At 40.0% G+C, this 19531-nt stretch overlaps 2 protein-coding genes across 2 annotated transcripts; both read left to right on the top strand.

The window, feature by feature from the left end:
* The first annotated feature begins 1488 nt into the window (after positions 1–1488).
* Positions 1489–6233, top strand: dusp22b (dual specificity phosphatase 22b). Its single transcript, XM_056391862.1, has 7 exons — positions 1489–1692; positions 2168–2201; positions 2304–2386; positions 3126–3175; positions 4196–4270; positions 5538–5709; positions 5812–6233. The coding sequence occupies exons 1-7, from the start codon at positions 1672–1674 to the stop codon at positions 5944–5946; spliced, it is 570 nt and encodes a 189-aa protein (XP_056247837.1). The 5' UTR covers positions 1489–1671; the 3' UTR covers positions 5947–6233.
* A 1930-nt stretch (positions 6234–8163) lies between these two features.
* irf4a (interferon regulatory factor 4a) lies at positions 8164–18575 on the top strand. The gene is made up of 9 exons (XM_056390366.1): positions 8164–8211; positions 9003–9202; positions 9479–9665; positions 10463–10548; positions 10671–10839; positions 12314–12394; positions 12730–13131; positions 14244–14356; positions 15720–18575. The coding sequence occupies exons 2-9, from the start codon at positions 9005–9007 to the stop codon at positions 15870–15872; spliced, it is 1389 nt and encodes a 462-aa protein (XP_056246341.1). The 5' UTR covers positions 8164–8211; positions 9003–9004; the 3' UTR covers positions 15873–18575.
* Positions 18576–19531: the final 956 nt, after the last annotated feature.

Here is a 19531-nt window from a genome sequence, read left to right as displayed (position 1 = left end):
GTCATCTTGCAAAACTGCTGCAGACACCTCTTTCCACTCAAGCTGTAGTCTGGTAATCACATGCTGACCCACATAGAACAACAACAGATCACCAGGAAGTTAAGCCCACTGGCACCTGCGGTGTAAATGTGCGGCCTGTGTAAATGTGTCAATGTGGGGCGGTGGGTAGCAGTACTTCCTGTTGATGTTGTTAATGTGATGGCTATCAGTACAAACTGCCAGGTGCCAGCAGTTTAGCGGCCCATGCAAGCTGCCTTCTTAATGCCTGCACCAGCTGTCTTGCTGGTTTTCTATTCAGCTGCCTTCAGAGGAGATGTTGGGGTTGAAGGTGTGTGCCGCCCTGGACTTGATGGTGTGCTGCAGTAAAGCAGTCTGCCTTGTCTCCAAAATGACAAAAATACAAGCTAGTCATCCAGCTGAGTCCACAAGAATTAGCACAGGTGAACACTGTTGGCCTGCTGCCACAGATCCACAGGTCTTGGATTGCCTGCCATTTCTCAGAGGAGGTTGGTGGTCCAATGCTCCTCTCCAGTGTAGTTTACTTTCCTCATGTAGCACAGTTCCTCTAGTTACACTGTCTTCTCCTTCTTCAGTACTTGAACTCTCCCAGGGTAGAGTCATGTCCAGGTGGTCATTTTCTTCAGTGGCACAAGTATCTGTTTCTTTCCCAGTGGAGGTTATTGTACTGATGTATCTGTCTGGTAGTTGTAGTGACCTTTCCCCTGTTATACAGGTCCCTCAGCCAATGATGGTGTGTGAACAACCTTTCCCTATGGTGTCAAGTCCCAATTGCTGCTCTGGGGGTAGAAAGGGTAATCATCCAGGCTGCAGGGAAGGTAGAGACCCCCCATGCCTTCACTTCCAGTAGAACTGTTTCCCTACTTCTTGATTTGCCTTCATTTGCACAGGGTTGGACAGATGCAGACAGATGCACGATATCCTCTGGAACTTGTGAATAGGCCGCTGTCTCTGCGTCTGTGAAGCAATTTCTCTGAGAATTAGTCACTTTTACGTCTTGCACATCCAAGTTGTTGTTTTTTAAAAATAATTCTTTACTTATTTTTTTTAAATCATTTTGGCTATAATATTAATGATAGGCTATTATTGATAATAATATTAAGATTTCAATATTTTGTATCTCCAATCTCCATCAAGGAGAAATCCCCCAGTCTTTTTGACAGTGAGTTTATTTTCCATCCCACTTCATGGTAGGCCTTGTATTCTTGACTATACTATATATATAGTATGCGTATATACTATGTGTATAGTCCCATAATATTCCCACAGGGCTTGGCTAATATTGTTCTGGTATGTGGACAGTCAGATTCTAACTTTAGCACTTTCTGTCACTGGGCCATGGGCCAGGGTATGAATACTTCTAGCATCATATGTGATTACAAATCCAAGGTTGGGTGTAGACCTCACCTGTGTCTACGCACACGCGACAAAAGCAGGTCTCCTTACATATCAGCAAACTACAACTCCCAGCATTCATCACCGGGAGCCTGGGCAGCAGTGCTCAGCTCATTCGGACGCGGAGCTGCTGCCTTTGCGCCCCTTACACAGGGTTTAAGAAGCCGACAAACCGCTGGATTTAAGCAGTTTTAAACAACGTGGAACCACAGCGTGGTAGTTCTCTGCACCACTGTCTCTCAGGCTGGGTCTGTCAGCATGGGTAATGGCATCAATAAGGTATGATTTTCATCTGTTGCATGCGCTGGAGTTCACACACACGAGTGGCCATCGGTGTGTTGAGTGGAAATAAGCACAAGATAAGGCTAGTTATTATCTTCTGTTGTCTTGGAGATGTTCATCAAAAATAAAAAATAAGTTTTATCTTCTCATTTGTTTGATTCAGTTAATTTAGACGTGTCTTATTCAAAAGAATTAAACATGAGCCCTCGTAACTTAGATGGCCTAACTAAAAACATGCAACATTTCTTTGGTATAAATTTACCCTTTTTTTTTCTTTTTTCTTTTCTTTTTTTTTTTACATTCACATGACCTCAGGGTCTGATTTGAACCATGGGACATTATTTCTAATTATCACTTCATATTTTCAGGGTGTCATCCTATTCAGCTGTTTCATGCTGCCTCAGCTGTTGTACCACTTCATTATATCATTGATGCTCCTGTTGTGTACTTTCATTATTCTCTCTTCTTATAGGTCCTGCCTGACTTATATCTGGGAAATTTCAAAGGTGCGTGGAAGTGTCTTTTTATGTCATTTTTGATTTGGTTTAATACGGTTGCACACACTCATGGTCTTTGCTTGTGCTGTCATTGGTTTGTTTGTATGTCAGATGCGAGAGACAGAGAACAGTTAGCCAGAAACAACATTACACACATCCTGTCCATTCATGACAGTGCGGCCCCCATCCTCCAGGTGAGAAGCTCTCCATCTCCACGTTATAACATTTCTGCCCTCGCTGTGCACATCTTGAGTTTCTCATGAGAATTTTAAGCAGAGTGGTCCATCAAAATGAGGCTGAACAGATCTGATTGGCTGAGACCCTTTTTTTGGTGTATTAGTTCAACGCATATGGGTTGAGCTCTGACAACCAGTCTGTAAACCAGTCTGTCAGGTTGTTCAGGAAGAGGTGCCTTAGCAATAGTGCTGCTTCCTGACCAAACACTTGTCAATCCTGAGTGAGTGAACAACAAGCATGGGAGTTTCTTCCTCATGTGATTCTTGGAGTATCATGAAAAATGCCTGTCAACACCAGTTGGTTTGAACAGTGTGCTGAGTGGTGTGCTTTGCGTGGGTTTGAGAGTAGGCGGTTGTTCTTGTTTCTGCCAGTGTGGACATGTGCAGTCTCATTTCATTATTATTATAATTTTTTTTTTCTAGGTTATTGATTATGATGTAAAGTTTCTCTAACAGCTACAAGTACAAAAGCAGCTTCTGTTCCCATTTTTTTCTTTTAAGAAAAGAGAACATACACGAATGTGACTGCCAATCGGCCACCTTTATTCTTTCACATACAGTAGCACAGCTTGTGTCCACCATGAGCAGCAACACACACATGTATTGTGGTCATTATTTCCTGCTGTATATTGATTTGTGTTCAGTGCATTAGAGGAAGTGACTGCTGACAGGTAACTAGTATACTTTTGTCCCTCAGGAGATGACCTATCTCTGCATTTCGGCAGCGGACCTGCCCACACAAAACCTGTAAGTACCGAAATGTGCAGCACAGCAACCGATACAGAACAATGAAAGGCTGAGGCAAAGAGAGAGTACCACATCCATTTGACGCTGCACTGCGTGGGCGTCTGAGGTTCATTTTGTTCAAGCTAACGTGTAAATGATATGCTTTCACAAGCTCAACATTCAACTGTGAACTTATTCTCTGACTAGACCACAGCAACACGACTGGATTCATCTTGTGGTGCATGGTTTTCTTTTCTTTTTCTTTTTTTTTTTTGACATGACATGTACACTACATACATGCTGTTGTTTTTATGTAATATGAGAAAGTAGAGAAGGAAAATGAAAATGAAGAGTGGTGCATGTATCACAAAGGGATACCCTGGTTTAGACACACGTGCACAAAAACACACATGCACACGCACACACACACACACCTTTTATGGCCGAATTCATATTTCAGCAGGAAGGAAGTCTCGCAGCTCAGTTCTGCAGTTTTAGCACGTTGGTTGGTGCTGAGCCTCTATTTATACACACAACCCCCTCCAAACACTCTCTCATACATATGAACACACACATGCATGTATGTACACACACACACACACACACACACACACATATGCCCGCTAATACCTTTGTCACCCTTATGGCCCCAGTAGCCTCATGCCTCGTACAGTAGGTTCAGAGTTTGTGGTCTTTGAAATCTGAAATTTGACACTAAGTCTCTCAAACCTGAGATGAGCGCACCCTCGTCCTGATCTGTCCAGGATGAGAAATGAAGGGGTTTGACAAGTCAGGTGCAAAAACATACACACACACACACACACACACACCATGTGCAAACCCCCCCCCCCCCCCCCCCCAAAAAAAAAAAACAAAAAAACATCACATGTACACAACCAATCCAATCCACCAGATTCGTGCAGAGGCTGTGAAGTGTGAAGACAAAATAACAGCACGTAGTAGCGCAGTTTTTCTTACAGTTCTTGTTCTCATAATGTGGTCATGACCTATTATAACAAGCATTTTCTTTATGCTCCACAGGACTCAGCACTTTAAACAAAGTATAATGTTCATGCACGAGTCTCGCCTCAAAGGAGAGGGCTGCCTCGTTCACTGGTGAGCACGGGCAAGATTAATTGTTGTGTCTCTTTACCTGAAAAGGTGGAATCATTGGTGCAGGCTGTTGAAACGAGAGATGCTGCTGAAGTATCTGAACTAAACATACTTCCTCTGTCTATCTTATAATACAATCATAGACACATTGGATGTAAATGTACAGTGTTCATGTAGAGCTGAAAACAACTCAACCAAGTACACAAGTGCAGCCATGTGTAACTGCTGCACAGAGGAGATAAAAAATGATAAGCCTGTTCTTTAACTTCCTAAAACAGAGTACAGTAACAAGTCTGACCACATTTTGTGTTTGTGTAGTAGAGTAGCTGACCATATGTGCACAGGGGAAAGATATATTTGGTTAGACAGAGGGTCTTCTCAGAAATACAGGGGAACAAGTAGCTATTTATAAGTTTTGCATTGACTTAGGTTTGTCCACTTCACGCTACTTGCCCAGAGACAGAATTCAGATTGTTTGAAATATATATTGTGTAAAGTGTCTTAAATCAATATGTTCATGCAAGCGCTCTTGTTTTACCCCACAATTCTTTATCTTATTGCCTTTCTACCTGTCACTGTCTGTGGTCTGGTTGGTCTTCCCTAGAGTGCCACCTACTGTAGATATTTAATCTGATATTTATCACTGGGCATCTTTGGGCTAAGGTGAGGTGTTGTCAACCTCTTGCTCACATACAGTTTGTTTACATGCAAATCATTACCCTGGTTCTGATTTTAGTTTTGCTCACATTCTCAGTATTATGTTTACATGCAACGTAGAAAACATAAGCATTAATGTTTTCCTGTGTGCTGGATTTAGCTCCTGCAACAGATTTTTAATAAGAGCAACAATAGAATTCATCCTCTATATAACCACTGAATTTCACTTTTATTTAAGCATATAGATCATGATTATGTCGTTTTATATTTTTTTTATAATAATTGTTTTTTTTTATAATTGTTTGTTTACTGACTAACTATTATTACTATTTAACTCAAGTAGTGGAGACACCTGTGACAATATGACAGAAAATGATCAGAAATCTGGATAAGGTGTTAAAAGGCCACAGTATCCTGGTGTCACACACATATATATATTAATATATAACCAATATATGATGTTTACATGTGCAACATACAGTATAGCTGATCATGTGCGTGCGCTTTCCATAGAAAGCACTTTACATCCGTATCTAAATTGTTTGTGGGAGAATGATGCTAATCATGTTGTCTAACAGTTCAGTCTCTTTTCTTCATCCCTGTCTTCATACAGTTTGGCAGGTGTGTCCCGCAGTGTTACCCTGGTAGTAGCTTACATCATGACAGTGACAGGACTGGGCTGGCAGGAGGCGCTGGCGGCAGTGAGGGTGGCCCGGCCCTGTGCCGGCCCCAATCTGGGTTTCCAGCGCCAGCTCCAGGAGTTCGAGGCCACTCAAGCTGATGAGGTCAGTCCTGGGAATTGAGCATGGGGGAAAAAAAAAAAAAAAACGAGTAGGAGAGAATATCTTTAGATATTTATCAACAGAAAACTTTTTTTCCCCCTGTAGTTCAGAGAATGGCTACGGAAGGAATATAAGGACAACCCCTTCAATGATGAGGCTGATATTCGTGACTTGCTTGTGTCCAAAGTCAAAGGTGAAGAGGTGGGAAAACAGGCATCTACCCCACCTGGAGGTATCTGATCAGAAATTTGGATGATGGTTATCTTTTGTAGCTGAATATGGAGGATTACACCACTGTGTGATGCTTAAGTATTCTGGACCTGTCTGGAAGTCTCATGAGCTGGAGCGCACTACTGATCCTCTAGATATCATGGACATGAACACTGGAAGAGACAGTTATTATGTCAAGCACATATTCATTTTTAGCATTCATTGATTGATGTTTCTGGTGCTGTTTTTCTAATTTATAAATATTGTGAACTGTGTACTGAGTCATTATCCTACTAATAAATGGAGATATATCTGTCTGTCTTTCTGTCTGTCCTTTAATTTTCTTTTTGTGGATTAGTGGGTGTTTAAACCTTAAACGTAACCCTAACTCTCCATCTATTTGGAACTGATGTCATTGTTGATGCCTAACACTCTTAGACTGTATATAAAAAGGTCACAGTTGCATCTTGCTAGTATCACTTAGCAGAAAAACTTACCACAAGTGTTTCTCTTACTTTTCTTGGCCTGTGAGTGTACTGAGTAGCTAATCTGTACAGCCACGTGAAGGGAGCAGCAGTTTTTTCCACTCAGACTCAGACGAATTCTAAAGAAAGCGACATGCAAATCCTGGGTTTACTTGTGGGCACTTTACTCACTAAACTAAAACTGTTCGCATTTCCTCGCAACTGAGAGAGAGAGAGACAGGGAGATGGAGATGAAGAAAACTATTTAGTGCCTGCTAGTCCCACTGATCTGCCTGATTCAGCTACCAGTACCAAAGTGGCAGGGACCAATCCAACGACTACTGCTGGTCCAGATACAGCACGAAAGAAAAATGTGCAACAATGCCATGTGTGAAGAGAACGTGGCAGAGCACACACCAAGATCATATTTGTCCAGCAGCCAGCACTAGGGGCATGCACCCCTGCTGCCCTAGGCGGAAACTACTCATGCTGGAACTATATTTGTAAAGTACGGTAACAACAACAACAACAACAACAACACACCAACAAGGCCAATGTACCATACAAATAATGCAAATATTCTTGTCTTTTTTGTGTATAAATTGCCAGCGGTTCATGTAGATAAAATTTACCTTGAAATTAAAGTCCTATATGCTTTTAACATCACTGACAACAATATTTAAGGGATTGTAATTAACAGTGGGGTGGGTGTAGGGTCTCTTTTCATGCAAATGATTAATCATGTGATCACATGAAAAGCTACTCTTAAAGAATACACTTTGCTGTAGGAATAATACAATAAAAGTGACATCCTCACTTTCAGGGAGGCACTATTTTACTCTGAAGTTGGCTTTTTCGGCACTTAGGAGTTATTCTTACTCTGCAAAACATCATGCAGGAATATAGTGGATTTAACTCACCTTTTTTCATTAACTTACACTGGATTCATTTCATAAGATAATTGAAAGTGAAATTTGTAGTGATTTTAAATAGTGAAATAAGGGAGTAAAGTCAATTGTTTTGTGAGTTTGTCACTTACAGCGGGCTGACACATTGAAGGTGATAAGACACATTCAATGCTTCTATGCTTCTATTCTATGTTTACATCTCTGTTTCCTGGTTCTCTTCCTGTTTGTCTAATGTGCAAGGCAGGTCATGCATGGTGGCATCAAAAACACCAAGATCATGTTCTTTTCTCACTCTCTCTGCTCAACTGTCTTTTAAATACTATAAAGCATTAAAAACTCCATTAATTTCACCATGGTGAGATATTACATACAGTAGTCGTATACACACCATTGATTGCTGGGTGTGTGCATAGATAGCCACTGGAGGGCACTAAACAAAGTACTGTTAAAAGATACAAGATGTACTCTGGACTCAACCATGTGCTTTTTCTCTCCACATTGGTTCCTCGTGCCTCATCAGTCACCCAGTCAAAGTCAGTATTTCCTCAATCACGAATTTAAGAACTTTAAAGACTGTATTGTTTCCAGTCAGCAGTTATGGAAGTGCAAATTAGGTAGAACTTCGGTAAAACATGAACAATATGTGTCGGGGGGGGTATTTTGTGATGGTAATGTATACAGGTAACTGTTCCATTCTGTCCCGGTGTGTGCTCAGGGTGTCACTAGAGGGATTCCCCACTGTAGCACTGTGTGTGGGCGCTGAATTTCACAGAAATGAACGACTGACTGCTGCGCATCTCCTCTTGAACTTCTCAGAGCCTGAGAGGCTCCTCCCTGTTACAAATCAAGATGTGATTACATTTAAGAATAGGACACCGAGAGCTTCAAAACAGATTTCAGCGGGGAGCTCACGTTGATCAAAGGTAAGACATAGCTCCTCTTAAATGAGTAAGCGTATTTTCAACATTATGATTAATGAAAACCTTTAATGTATCTATTAACCCCCACTAACCCCAGTTTTAGTCAGGAGAAAATAGCTGATCTCAATCATTTGAGTCAGTATCAAGGTTGGCAGGTAAAATTTCAAGATAATATTAACTTGGGTTAATTAGAAGTTTGTCATTCAACTTATCCTGTTAATCATATAACTTGTCTTGTTTAAAGTTGAATTAATGTCCTACAAAACTGATAGGATGAAGTTAAGAAACATGTCTCAGTAGCATGTATACAAGCATGCACTGTAGTTGTGTTAAAACATATTCTTTTCATTTAGATATAGCTAACACACTTATGTCTCTATCCATGCATGTCTCACAAATGTGTCACACTTCTTTTTGGCCACTTCAACGCTTACACTTACACCCTTCACTTGTGTATGAGTATGACCAAAGGTGTCAAACCCATCCCGAGACAACTAGTTAAAATGCATTGAAAAGTGCCTGCTAATGTTACAGCTAGGGCTGCAGAGCAAAGGCTAAGTGCAGCTCAACTAACTCACCTTGGCAGCTCTTTTCATTACTAAAAGAATTGTACTTGGAAAGAAACTTTTAAGATGAACCTCGTACCTTAATCAGCCGATCAAATTGATCAAACTTCTTTTCTCAGGTTCAGGGAAATGAGTCTCACAGTTCTTAAAGCAAGAAGAACATCATCTTACTACGCCCACAGGTCTTTTATGCACTAAATTTGATTTTTATTTTGTCTTATTTTGCAGAGATGAACCTGGATGAGGACGCCGGCCTGTCAGTCCATTGTGGCAACGGCAAACTCAGACAGTGGCTGATCGATCAGATTGACAGCAGGAGATATCCTGGCCTGGTTTGGGAAAACGATGAAAAAACTATTTTCCGGATTCCGTGGAAACATGCAGGCAAACAAGATTATAACAGAGAGGAGGATGCTGCGCTCTTCAAGGTCAGACCATCCCACCTGTCTTCTCACACTGCATCTGAAGCCTCTGACATTGGCATTTTAAAATCACTACTGCACACGAATTACCCTTCAAAAGCATATTTTAAAATGTCTGCTTTTTTAATTTTTTGTTACAGATGTGTAACATTGTTTTGAAAAGGCTACTGCTAAAAGGGCTATAAGTGCTTGGGCGTTAATCCATTCTTCAAAGCCCTAGTCTTTGTACACTGGCATGAATAAAGAGGAAGTTTAAATGAATCAATTCAATGATTGTTTCAGGCATGGGCAATGTTTAAAGGAAAATATAAGGAAGGTGTGGACAAGCCAGATCCCCCCACATGGAAAACTAGACTACGCTGTGCTCTTAATAAAAGCAATGACTTTGATGAGTTAGTAGAAAGAAGCCAACTGGACATCTCAGATCCCTACAAAGTCTACAGAATCATTCCAGAGGGAGCCAAAAAAGGTAAGTGTTTAAATAATGACCATGTAAGATGCAATAAGGCCTTTTGCAATTTACATTAAGCCACCTATGTCTGCAGTGATAGATGTAGCAAGCTGTGGTGAGGGGCAAAATATTTTATAGTTGGTCTTCAATTGACAAATAGTAAACTCTAAACCCATGCCAGAACAATGGTTCATTTACATTTACATATACAGTGCACTGCTGCGTTTCACAAAGCAAGCCACATTGTTTATGTGAGTGCTGGTGCATTTTTCACATACATGTGCACCACTGCAGTTGAATCTATTGAGGCAGGAAGCACAAAGGAAGCCAAAGCATGTACCAAAAAGGCCGTAGTGCTTTTTTTAGAGGGCTTCGGTTACTAAGTGCAGGGTGCACATAACACAACCAGACGACCTCCAGCCTTGCATAACTAAGTCTCTGCCATAGTACAACAGTTTTTGTCACAGCAGAGCAGTTCTTTGTATCTGGGCTAATGCTTGCTTCGCAAGCAAGATATAGATTGGCAGTTGCCTGAGTCATCTGTTGCAAATCACCCAATCACTTAAGTTAAAATAGCAAGATCTCATAATTGCATAAGCACATTCACAGTTTACACCCGCTAAATGAATCAGGGTAGTTTACATTTTTAGTTTATAGTTAATCTGTACAATAAAGCTAAATTACAATCCTGTATTATTATCACAGATGCAAGTTCCTTCTTTTTGGAAGAAGATGTGCTGTCTTCATAGAAAAGCATGGCCAATATTGTGAATGATTTATCTGACAAATGTATTTTTGGTTTTGTACATTTACAGGATTGAAGATGAGCAGTATGGAGGAGACACCATCACATATGAATGCTCTCGGATATATTCCTCAGTATGCATCTCTGCAAAACCAGGTCAGCACATTTTGTGACTGCTGCATCCTATAGGCTCAACCAGGCCTAACACATAAATAGAGAAGAAATGTTTTAGTTTATGACATCTTCTCTGAGTGACCATTCATATGCTCCCTTCTCAGGTACCCAGCTATATGGTTTCTCAGGAGAGAAGGGACTGGAGGGATTACCCACCACAAGAACAACAACCTCTTCCACCTCCACATCACCACGGGTCACATGCAGAGCTGCAGTATGGCCACTACCCGTCAACCATCAGCCGGGCTTGGCCTGGGTCACACTCGGAAAATGGTAAGATACAGCCATACAAACATCATGGATGCAACATATTCACACACATAAAAATAACTATAATGTTTTCAAATAATTTTCTCAAATTTCATTTGGTCAAATAAGTTCTAGATGCGTGACATTTTGATTGTTTTAATGCAAATTTATACATTTCTTTTTTTAAATTTTCATAAATATTTTCCAAATAAGTGCATCAGTTTCCAACCACAGACATCCTGTCAGTCCTTTTATCAAATGTGAAGTCTGGTCTGAAATGGAATAAAGTTATCACCTTACTGACAAAATAAAACAGGCACTTATAATCGTGCTTATTTGTTTCATTGTACAATACTTTGATCAATCTCTGAAATGAGGCTTTAACAGGTTATAAGGTCATGTCATTAGTCTTGTACGTTTTTAAATTAAAATGTCATCAGTTATCACAATCCCTCACATGTAGTTTACAGTGGAATCCACATTTGATCTTTAAGGTAGGAGAAAAAAACACCCACAGATAAATTCAAAGACTGTTTCATCACCAACTTTTTTTTTATGCATAAAGAAGAGCAAGAATATTGTTGACACATTATGAGGTACATCATATAAAATTAAATGGAAACTTTTCAAATAAGTAAATATAAGTTATATTAGGTTTGGGTGATAAATAAACCTCATAAAAGCCTGCATTTCCAGTTAATTTATTTGAAAGCACTAATTATAGCAGAGGGAGATTCACAGCAGTTTCAAAGTGTTTATCGTCACAGCAGTATCACAGCAGAAAGTGATTGTAAAGTGATTATGGTTTGTACCACAGATAAATGAGCTCAGTGATTATTCTAACAAGACAACACAGTATACTGTGCTTTGACTATGTAAGATTTACTGTAGCAAAGTTGCTGTCCCATCAGACACGTTACACTTTTGATGGCTATATTTACCTGAGGTTGCAGTGGACAGCTTCCAAGTGAGAATGTGCACCGTTTTGTGGGTGTAGGTGTGTTTAGAATCCAAGGTAAAGTCTTGGGAAAAAAACTGTGAAATTAGCTTGGATTCATATTGATAGGGAAACAATGCACAACCCCCATGAATGGAAATGCTAATTCATTTGCGGGCTGGACAGATGGCAGGTATGCAATAGCTGGGAAACAGGCAGTGGTTGATCCATTAGCTATGCACATGGTGGTCAGTGATCTGTGCAAAAATATCTTGAGCTAAATTTGTTTATGCAGACGGCCTGGTTGTTTGTAGGTTATTGTTGCATACGGCTGGAAGATGTGTTAAATGTGCGACTTGTGTGCCTGCCTGATCTACAGCAAGGCCCCAACACATTCTGCAGACTTGCTATTGTTCCAGATTAGACTACAATGATAATTAAAAAAAAAAAAAAAACTTCCTCAAACTTGAAAAGAAGTGGCCAAACACCCTTTCACATGTCAACACTTTCAGATTCAATCCTCCAATTATAACCAATATTTATTCAATTTACTCTGCGCAGGTTTTCAGCTCTCCATCCACACCTACTTTTCAGAGTCGCAGCCACCCATGTACACAATGGACCACAACAATGCAATAACAGGTAAAGAATCAGCTCTGGTAAACTAAAACCCATAAATAGACGTTCACTCATATGCTTGTTTTTAAATTTGTACTATTTTGAATTTATTTGCATGAATAGTGAGTGTTTTTTTGGCCCATTTCCTGATAGATTAAAAAAAAGGGGATTAAAAAGATGCTTAGAATGATAAGTTAGTAATAGTTTTCATGGCAAGATTACTGAAGATTATGTTTTATTTAAGCTTGACATTTCAGGGTCTGCATCTGATCATGCTGCGAGGCTCAAATTGCTGATGATGATACTGATGAGTTCTCCTACGAATAAATATCTGTTAAATGCGGATATCTTTCTTCCAGATGTCAGCCTGCATGTGTCCCTATACTACAGAGAATCTTTGGTGAAGGAAGTTACCACCACCAGCCCAGAAGGTTGCCGGATCACGTCTTCCACCTCCTCCTCCTCTCCATCCTCATCCTCCCCCTCTTCCCCATGCCCAGAGGACAAGTTTCACAGTGGGGCAGAAACCATCCTTTTTCCATTCCCGTACCCTGAATCTCAGAGGCAGGGTGCTGAGATGCTTCCTAACATACTGGAGAGGGGGGTGCATCTATGGATGATGCCTGATGGGTTGTACGCTAAGCGCCTATGCCAGGGACGAGTATACTGGGAGGGACCTCTGGCTCCGTATCTGGATAAACCCAACAAGCTGGAGAAGGAGCAGCCATGCAAACTGTTTGACACCCAGCAATTCCTTATTGGTAAGGACTAATAGGCCGCTGTAGTGTTCTGTTCACACACATAAGTTTGGAGGTAAACCTAATGACGCAATCCAATATAATACTTTTGCTATAAAAACTGTTTGTAAAGTTTATACTAAAATGTATTGTTCAGTCTGTGTCACAGAAAGTGGTGGAAGAAGTATTCAGATACGTTACTAAAGTCATGTCAGTTTTTACAGCCCAGAATCACAAATTGGCCTCAAAGAGCTTCAGAGGCTGTACAGAATATATCATCCTCTATAGATACATAACAATATCATAAAGTAATGTCCTGTAGTTAATTTTTTTTAATAAGAAAAGATACAGAATTATTATCAGAAAAACATATTTATGAGTACACTACAATGTACCTTTAAGTAGATATAATATACAGCGTTTGTCGGCAATTAAAAACCACAATCTTTCTCTGTAGTAAAGTACAGATATAAAGTACACACGCTTTAAAATACTACTGAGTTACAGGTGTTGAGTAAATGTACTGAGTTATTTTCTAGCACAGGTCACAAAGGTATTGATTCAGCTTTATGGTAACTTGTTAGTCCACAGACTGAGACATCATTATTGTATTATGAGCTTTCACAGGATCTTGTCCACTGATGTTTGCAAAGATATTCAATATTCTTAATAATTTTGATCAGAACAATTGACCAAATTCTGTAAGTGAGAAGAATAACTAGAATGCACCAGTACCCACGCTGCTACAGCTGTTTCCAGTATGATGATGGATGTGGTCATGTCGATAATGGCTGTGACTATGTTGATGTTAATGATGAAGGAGAGGTTGCAGGCACTTTAGCTGGGTAAGTCCCTCTTAAGGTAGCTCGAAGAAGCTAGTCACATTCTCAGCAGGGGGCCAAAGTGTGTGGAGTCCCCACCCACCTTCCGTGGCCCAGCACACAGTATGACAAGATGGTGTTTCTGTGCCATTTCACACTGAAATTTCCATCATCCTCATCAGTGGTTTCCAGAAAAGCTGTCTTAATTAAGGAAAATGTCATGAGCAACTTGGAGTTTAACTGTTTATTTACTGTTAACATGTGGCTTGCTGGACTGTATGATAAGTAGCACTTTTCTTGCTCTTCTTCTCGCAGAGCTTCAAGATTTTGCCCATAATGGCCGACATGTACCAAGACACCAGGTGGTGCTATGTTTTGGAGATGAGTATCCCGACCCACAGCGACAGAGGAAGCTGATCACAGCACAGGTACCGATCCACTACAAAACTTAACCTTGTAATTGAGAGCAGTTCTTTGATAAGGACATGAGCTATTACATTATCATGTGGTGGAAAATGTGGTTACAAATATTCCTCTTTCTAAAAACCAAATTTGACTGATGTATAATTTTTTTTCAAAATTAGAGAACTGTATACTGTACTACAAATGTAGAACACAAAAACTGCACCTTTTTAAATTTACACTACAACTACAAAAGTGATCAAATATAGCCAAGCTGCTTTAACGCAATATCATGCTAATGGGTGAGATAGTCACGGCGTGCCTTAGCCAAAACCAAAGCTTGATTTACTCATTGATTTGACTATATATATATCAGTTTTTATGAACACACATGTTAATTTTTTCAGTTAGTTATTCTGTAACTCAATGATGCTGTAGCTAAATTCAGCTGTTACGGAGAAAAACAAAACAAACAAACTCTTGCTAAAGCTAATGTAACTAGCTGATGTCAGTGACCATCAGTGACTGGTTGAATTAATGTGATTTAATGTGTTTTAGGTGCCTTGTATGCATGAATATGTAAATTAATGACTTGTATTTCATTCAACTTGAATATTAATAGTTTTCGGGAAGACACTTAGTAAAACAGAGACAGAGTGTCGCAGGGATGATGCATTATTGTAGGCTGACCCAGAAGTTAGCATCACCCTGGTTCCGTCAACAAAAAGCCAACAGGATTTTTCCATTGAAGCCTAAATACTATTGTGAAAAGTAAAAAGCCAATGTTTGGCTTTAAATGAAATACACCCCGTTCACATGACTTACATGGCTTACTTAGTCTACAAAAGCCTTTCCTCATAGAAAGTTAGTAATAGTTTGCAAGAGCACGAGCATGTTAAGGTGGATTTGTGAGTAGATCTGTTTTCGTGTTCAGTGTGATGACGTTGAATGTCATGACGACCTCTGTTGTCTTATTTAGCCACTTGTGAGCAACCGCCTTTTTTTAGAAATGTAAAAGCTTCAAAAATCACGAGTGGGTTATTTACTTACGTATTTTATGTCATAGAATAAAATGTGAAAATGTCTTGTGATAACTACGGACCTTATTTCTGGCATCCAACCAAAAACCCATCGACTTTGGGAACCGGAGATGTAAGAAGGCTAACTGGGTTTTAAGGCTAATTTCTCAAACAAACTAGTTTAAATAGACGAGAAATGTGAAAGAATTGCAGAATCTGCATATTGTATGTTTGTAATGATTTTTTAAATGGCCTGATCAACCAGAACAGGCATAAAATGAAGGCATTAGGCTATAGTCTTTGCTACGCAGTAAACAGTAGTATAATATGACACAGACATATTTCATACATAGACATAATTTCATTTTAGGTGGAGCCAGTGTTTGCCAGAAAACTGGTGTACTATTACCAGCAGAACAGTGGCCACTACCTGCGGGGCTATGATCACATCCAGGAACAGAACACATCATCTCCAGCAATCGACTATCCTTCCCAGAGGCCTCTACAGCATATTCAGGAGTGACAAGCATGCATGCTCACACACACACACACACACACACACACACACACACACACACACACACACACACACACACACACACACACACGCTGGAGGGGAGGAATGCGAATGTAAACTGCTGACCATTCACCGCCTTGTGACTGCAGTGCTGTGTACTGTAAATGGTAGGCACTTGCACGCTACTCAGGGGTAGAGATGGGGAAGACCCTGTTGTTTTCACTTGCACACCTATGTGTCGTAGTCTTTGTGTCTGGGACTTTGGGGTAATGTTTTTTTTTTTCACTAAATGTATTATTGTGACAGTGTGAAGGATGCGGTTTGAGGGTGGGGGGGATGAGGGGAGCGGAGGGCGACTGAGACAGGAAGTACTAGCACAGGTGCACAGGAAGAGTGGCCCCTAAGACAAACACTGATACTCCGAAGTAATATTACAGAGTATGAATGAATACTTAACACGTTTTCATATCTAACAGCTGACAATGTCATTGTTGCACTCAGCACTCAAGACAATCACAGACTCCCTTTTAAAGTAGGTTGACAGAGCTCTTTCTGTGTGCATGATGTGCCAAATAAAAACGTATGCTCTGATGAGCAAGTGAACAATCTCAGCGCTAAGACCTCAATTCTTTTCATTACAAAAAATAAATAAATGAATAAAATTGAATAATACAAGTTGAATGTGAGAGAAATCACTGGTCTGGTGGTGTAGTAAAGGAAGCTGTTATCACAAATCGTTTCCCTCTAGGCTGCACCATGTATTGCAGGGTGTGTTAACAAAAATCAATTTCTACTGAATCTGATCAGAAAAACATCTGATTCCTTTAAATTAAGAGCTGTTTGTAGGTGACAATGAAGAAGAAATTAACTATTTTGATTGTGATATTATATTTTGAAGCTCACAGTTATGTATATTTTGATTTTTTCAGTGTTTGTTTACATACTGTTATTGTCTAATGGTTGTTAGCATTAGAAATTAAACCTGTGAATTGAGCTATGAGTGTGGACAGTTATGGAATCAATAATTAAGAAAACATATTGTGGGGTTGTAGAGAACTGAAAAGGCAAAGCACAGGAATGCGTACAATGGTGGAAGCAAAAAAGTAGGGGACCAGTGGCGAACAACTCATAATCAGGGAGCAGCTTGAGGCTTAAGGTCTGTGTCACCAGAAAAGACTGGCCATGATGGGTGGTTTTGACATGACTGGACTGTAGGAAGTTGACTGGAAAAATCACACTCATCCCGTAACTTGTAAGGAAACCGTACCTGTTCCTCTTTACCTGAAACTAGCGGCCTCACAAATGGGAAGGAAAACTATCTTTGTGGTCTTTGTGCAGCTTTAGCCAGGGAACAGCTCTCTGGTTCCCATGCCTGAGACATTGCAGAGCTTCACTGGATGTAACATCCTCTAAAATCACAACAGCTCAACAAAATGTCCGTTACCCACTCAGGAATGCGTATATAACATTAGACACAAAATGCAAATGTTTTTAGAGGAATTTCTCAGTACGTTGAAGTCCTAAAGGCCAATGCAGCAATAGGAGGGATGGAGGCTGTGTTATGCTTTTCTTCTGTGGTCCAGAGTTTCGATCTCTGCATTTACTTCCTTCACACTTAAACCACATCACTTTCACAATGGCTTCAAAAGTCTGACCAAAATCACAGGCAGGAATGTTTTTCTTTTTTGTGTGTGTGTGAACCATAAATCCTCCCTCACCCCCCCCCACCCCCACCCCCACCCCTAAACATCCAGTCAGTATCTCTGATCGTCTGCTGGGTGAATTTTTTTGTTTCGCATTACTTCAATACAACCAGACATTTGACTCAGTAAAAATCAGATCCTAATAGTGAAAACGATACCAGCTCAATATACAGTGTGCTGTTGTGGTAAACAGTGTATATGTGTGCGTGTGTGTGTAGAAAAGGGCCATGTGTGCATGTGTAGGTGGGTACATGTGTGTGTCACATAGTTGCAGTATTACTGTTATCAGAAATTGACATTTGTGGACTCAGGATAAAGCATGTGACTCCCCCACCTACAGCATCTGTGACTCAAACACAGACACACACACACACACACACACCCATTTCTTATTACAGTTACAGTAAAATATTCAGAGCAAGCTACAGAGGAAATCACAAAAAGTGTGCATACCGAAAAAATATTGTTGTTAATCTTTTTTAAATAACAGTAGCAATAATCAGACATTGATTAATATAAAACTTCAACATGAATAGATGATTTATTTTTAAATAAAAGTATCAATCTTCTGTAACATGTCTACTGTGCTGTTTTGTCTTTGAGCTCCCCTGATTTGCAAACAAAAGGGTGGAAGAATGAGAGAGTCATATTTGGTTACAAAAAGAAAAAGAACAAAAAAAAAAGAAAAAAAGAAGAAAGAAAAAAAGAAAAACACATTCACACATTTGCCATGGTGTTTCCCCCTCTGCAGGAAGCCACATCATTTGTAGTTAGGCTTCAGTTTATCCGCCTATGTGAACCGTTACTCCAAGCGACATCGCCTGAGCCCTTCACTCGAAGCTTTGGAGCGGACTGTTTAGTCACCAAATCGCCCAAAAAGGTTTTTAGAGAGAAATGAAACCACCAGCGGCATATTAACTTCACCACTTTCTCCAAAAGAAAGTGTTTCTTTTGGTTCCATCTTGACTCAGTGACTATGAAGAATTTGACTGATTGGGCTGGTAGTGGCAAATAATACTACGCCACAGTTTAAATCTTGTTTTCCACTTCAGAAAAAAAGTAGGCTAACAGTGGCCAGAATCACTGCAACTTTTTAGCTGTTGTGTAAATATCTCAACCTGATCCTGTTATTGCTACTTTTACTACCTTTCACACATGGATTATCTTTTGACTTAGGAATTTCTCTGCAGTAACACTGATCACACTTACTATACAGCTTCATCTTGTTCATTTATACTTTTACATTGAACTTGTCAGATTTTCATTTTATAATAATTCTGTTATTCAGAGTTTGAGCTACATATTCAGAATATACAGTTTGTAAAGCACTGTTGGTTTGTATGGTTGGCTTATCCATTTATTTATGTGTGATAATACAGCAAGGATCTGAGGCAAGAAAACAATTAGGTTAAATCACAAGAAAAACTTGGCAATGTTTCGCTGACATCTGCTGGTTGGTGTAGCTGCAGGTAAACAAAACAGATTTCGTTGTAGAATACACAAAGGTAAACACGGATTGTCCACTGGCCGGTTGGCCCGGTGCCGTGGGGCCTCCGACCTCTAGGGGGCCTCCAAACCCACCAACTGGCCTTGCTTTCTTTTCTTTCTTTCTTTTTTACAAATAAATTTAGTTGTATTTAAATTAGGCTTCGATTATAATTGACTTAATAGTTTAGTGCAAACCAATGAATGCAGAGTTACTTTATTTGCAATTGAACATTTTTTATTATGATTGGTTTGCTTGGCGGGTCTGTAGCACGATGATGACGTGTCAGGTCAGGTGATGACCGTGGGAATTTAGCGCCAAAGCCCGCCAGGTGAGGAGGGCGCCTCTTGAAAACATCATGGAAGACAAACGTTGGTTCAGTGGAGCATCAAGGGGAAACACGGAGAAACAAAAGAGCATTAGAGAAACTGAAACTTGGACGAATTACACCATCTATCTCGACTGTTTTCAAAAGT

The sequence above is a fragment of the Seriola aureovittata genome, chromosome 12 (assembly GCF_021018895.1).
Source record: "Seriola aureovittata isolate HTS-2021-v1 ecotype China chromosome 12, ASM2101889v1, whole genome shotgun sequence".
Taxonomy (NCBI): Eukaryota; Metazoa; Chordata; class Actinopteri; order Carangiformes; family Carangidae; genus Seriola; species Seriola aureovittata.
This window is presented reverse-complemented; position numbering and strand designations above follow the sequence as displayed.

Excerpts from the sequence above, each read along its gene's own strand:
- dusp22b (XM_056391862.1), top strand. The coding sequence starts at position 1,672 with ATGGGTAATGGCATCAATAAG. Across the intron at positions 2,202-2,303 it reads ATATCTGGGAAATTTCAAAG|ATGCGAGAGACAGAGAACAG; the intron begins GTGCGTGGAAGT and ends TTTGTATGTCAG. Across the intron at positions 3,176-4,195 it reads GACCTGCCCACACAAAACCT|GACTCAGCACTTTAAACAAA; the intron begins GTAAGTACCGAA and ends TATGCTCCACAG.
- irf4a (XM_056390366.1), top strand. The coding sequence starts at position 9,005 with ATGAACCTGGATGAGGACGCCGGCCTGTCAGTCCATTGTGGCAACGGC. Across the intron at positions 13,132-14,243 it reads CACCCAGCAATTCCTTATTG|AGCTTCAAGATTTTGCCCAT; the intron begins GTAAGGACTAAT and ends TTCTTCTCGCAG. Across the intron at positions 14,357-15,719 it reads GGAAGCTGATCACAGCACAG|GTGGAGCCAGTGTTTGCCAG; the intron begins GTACCGATCCAC and ends ATTTCATTTTAG.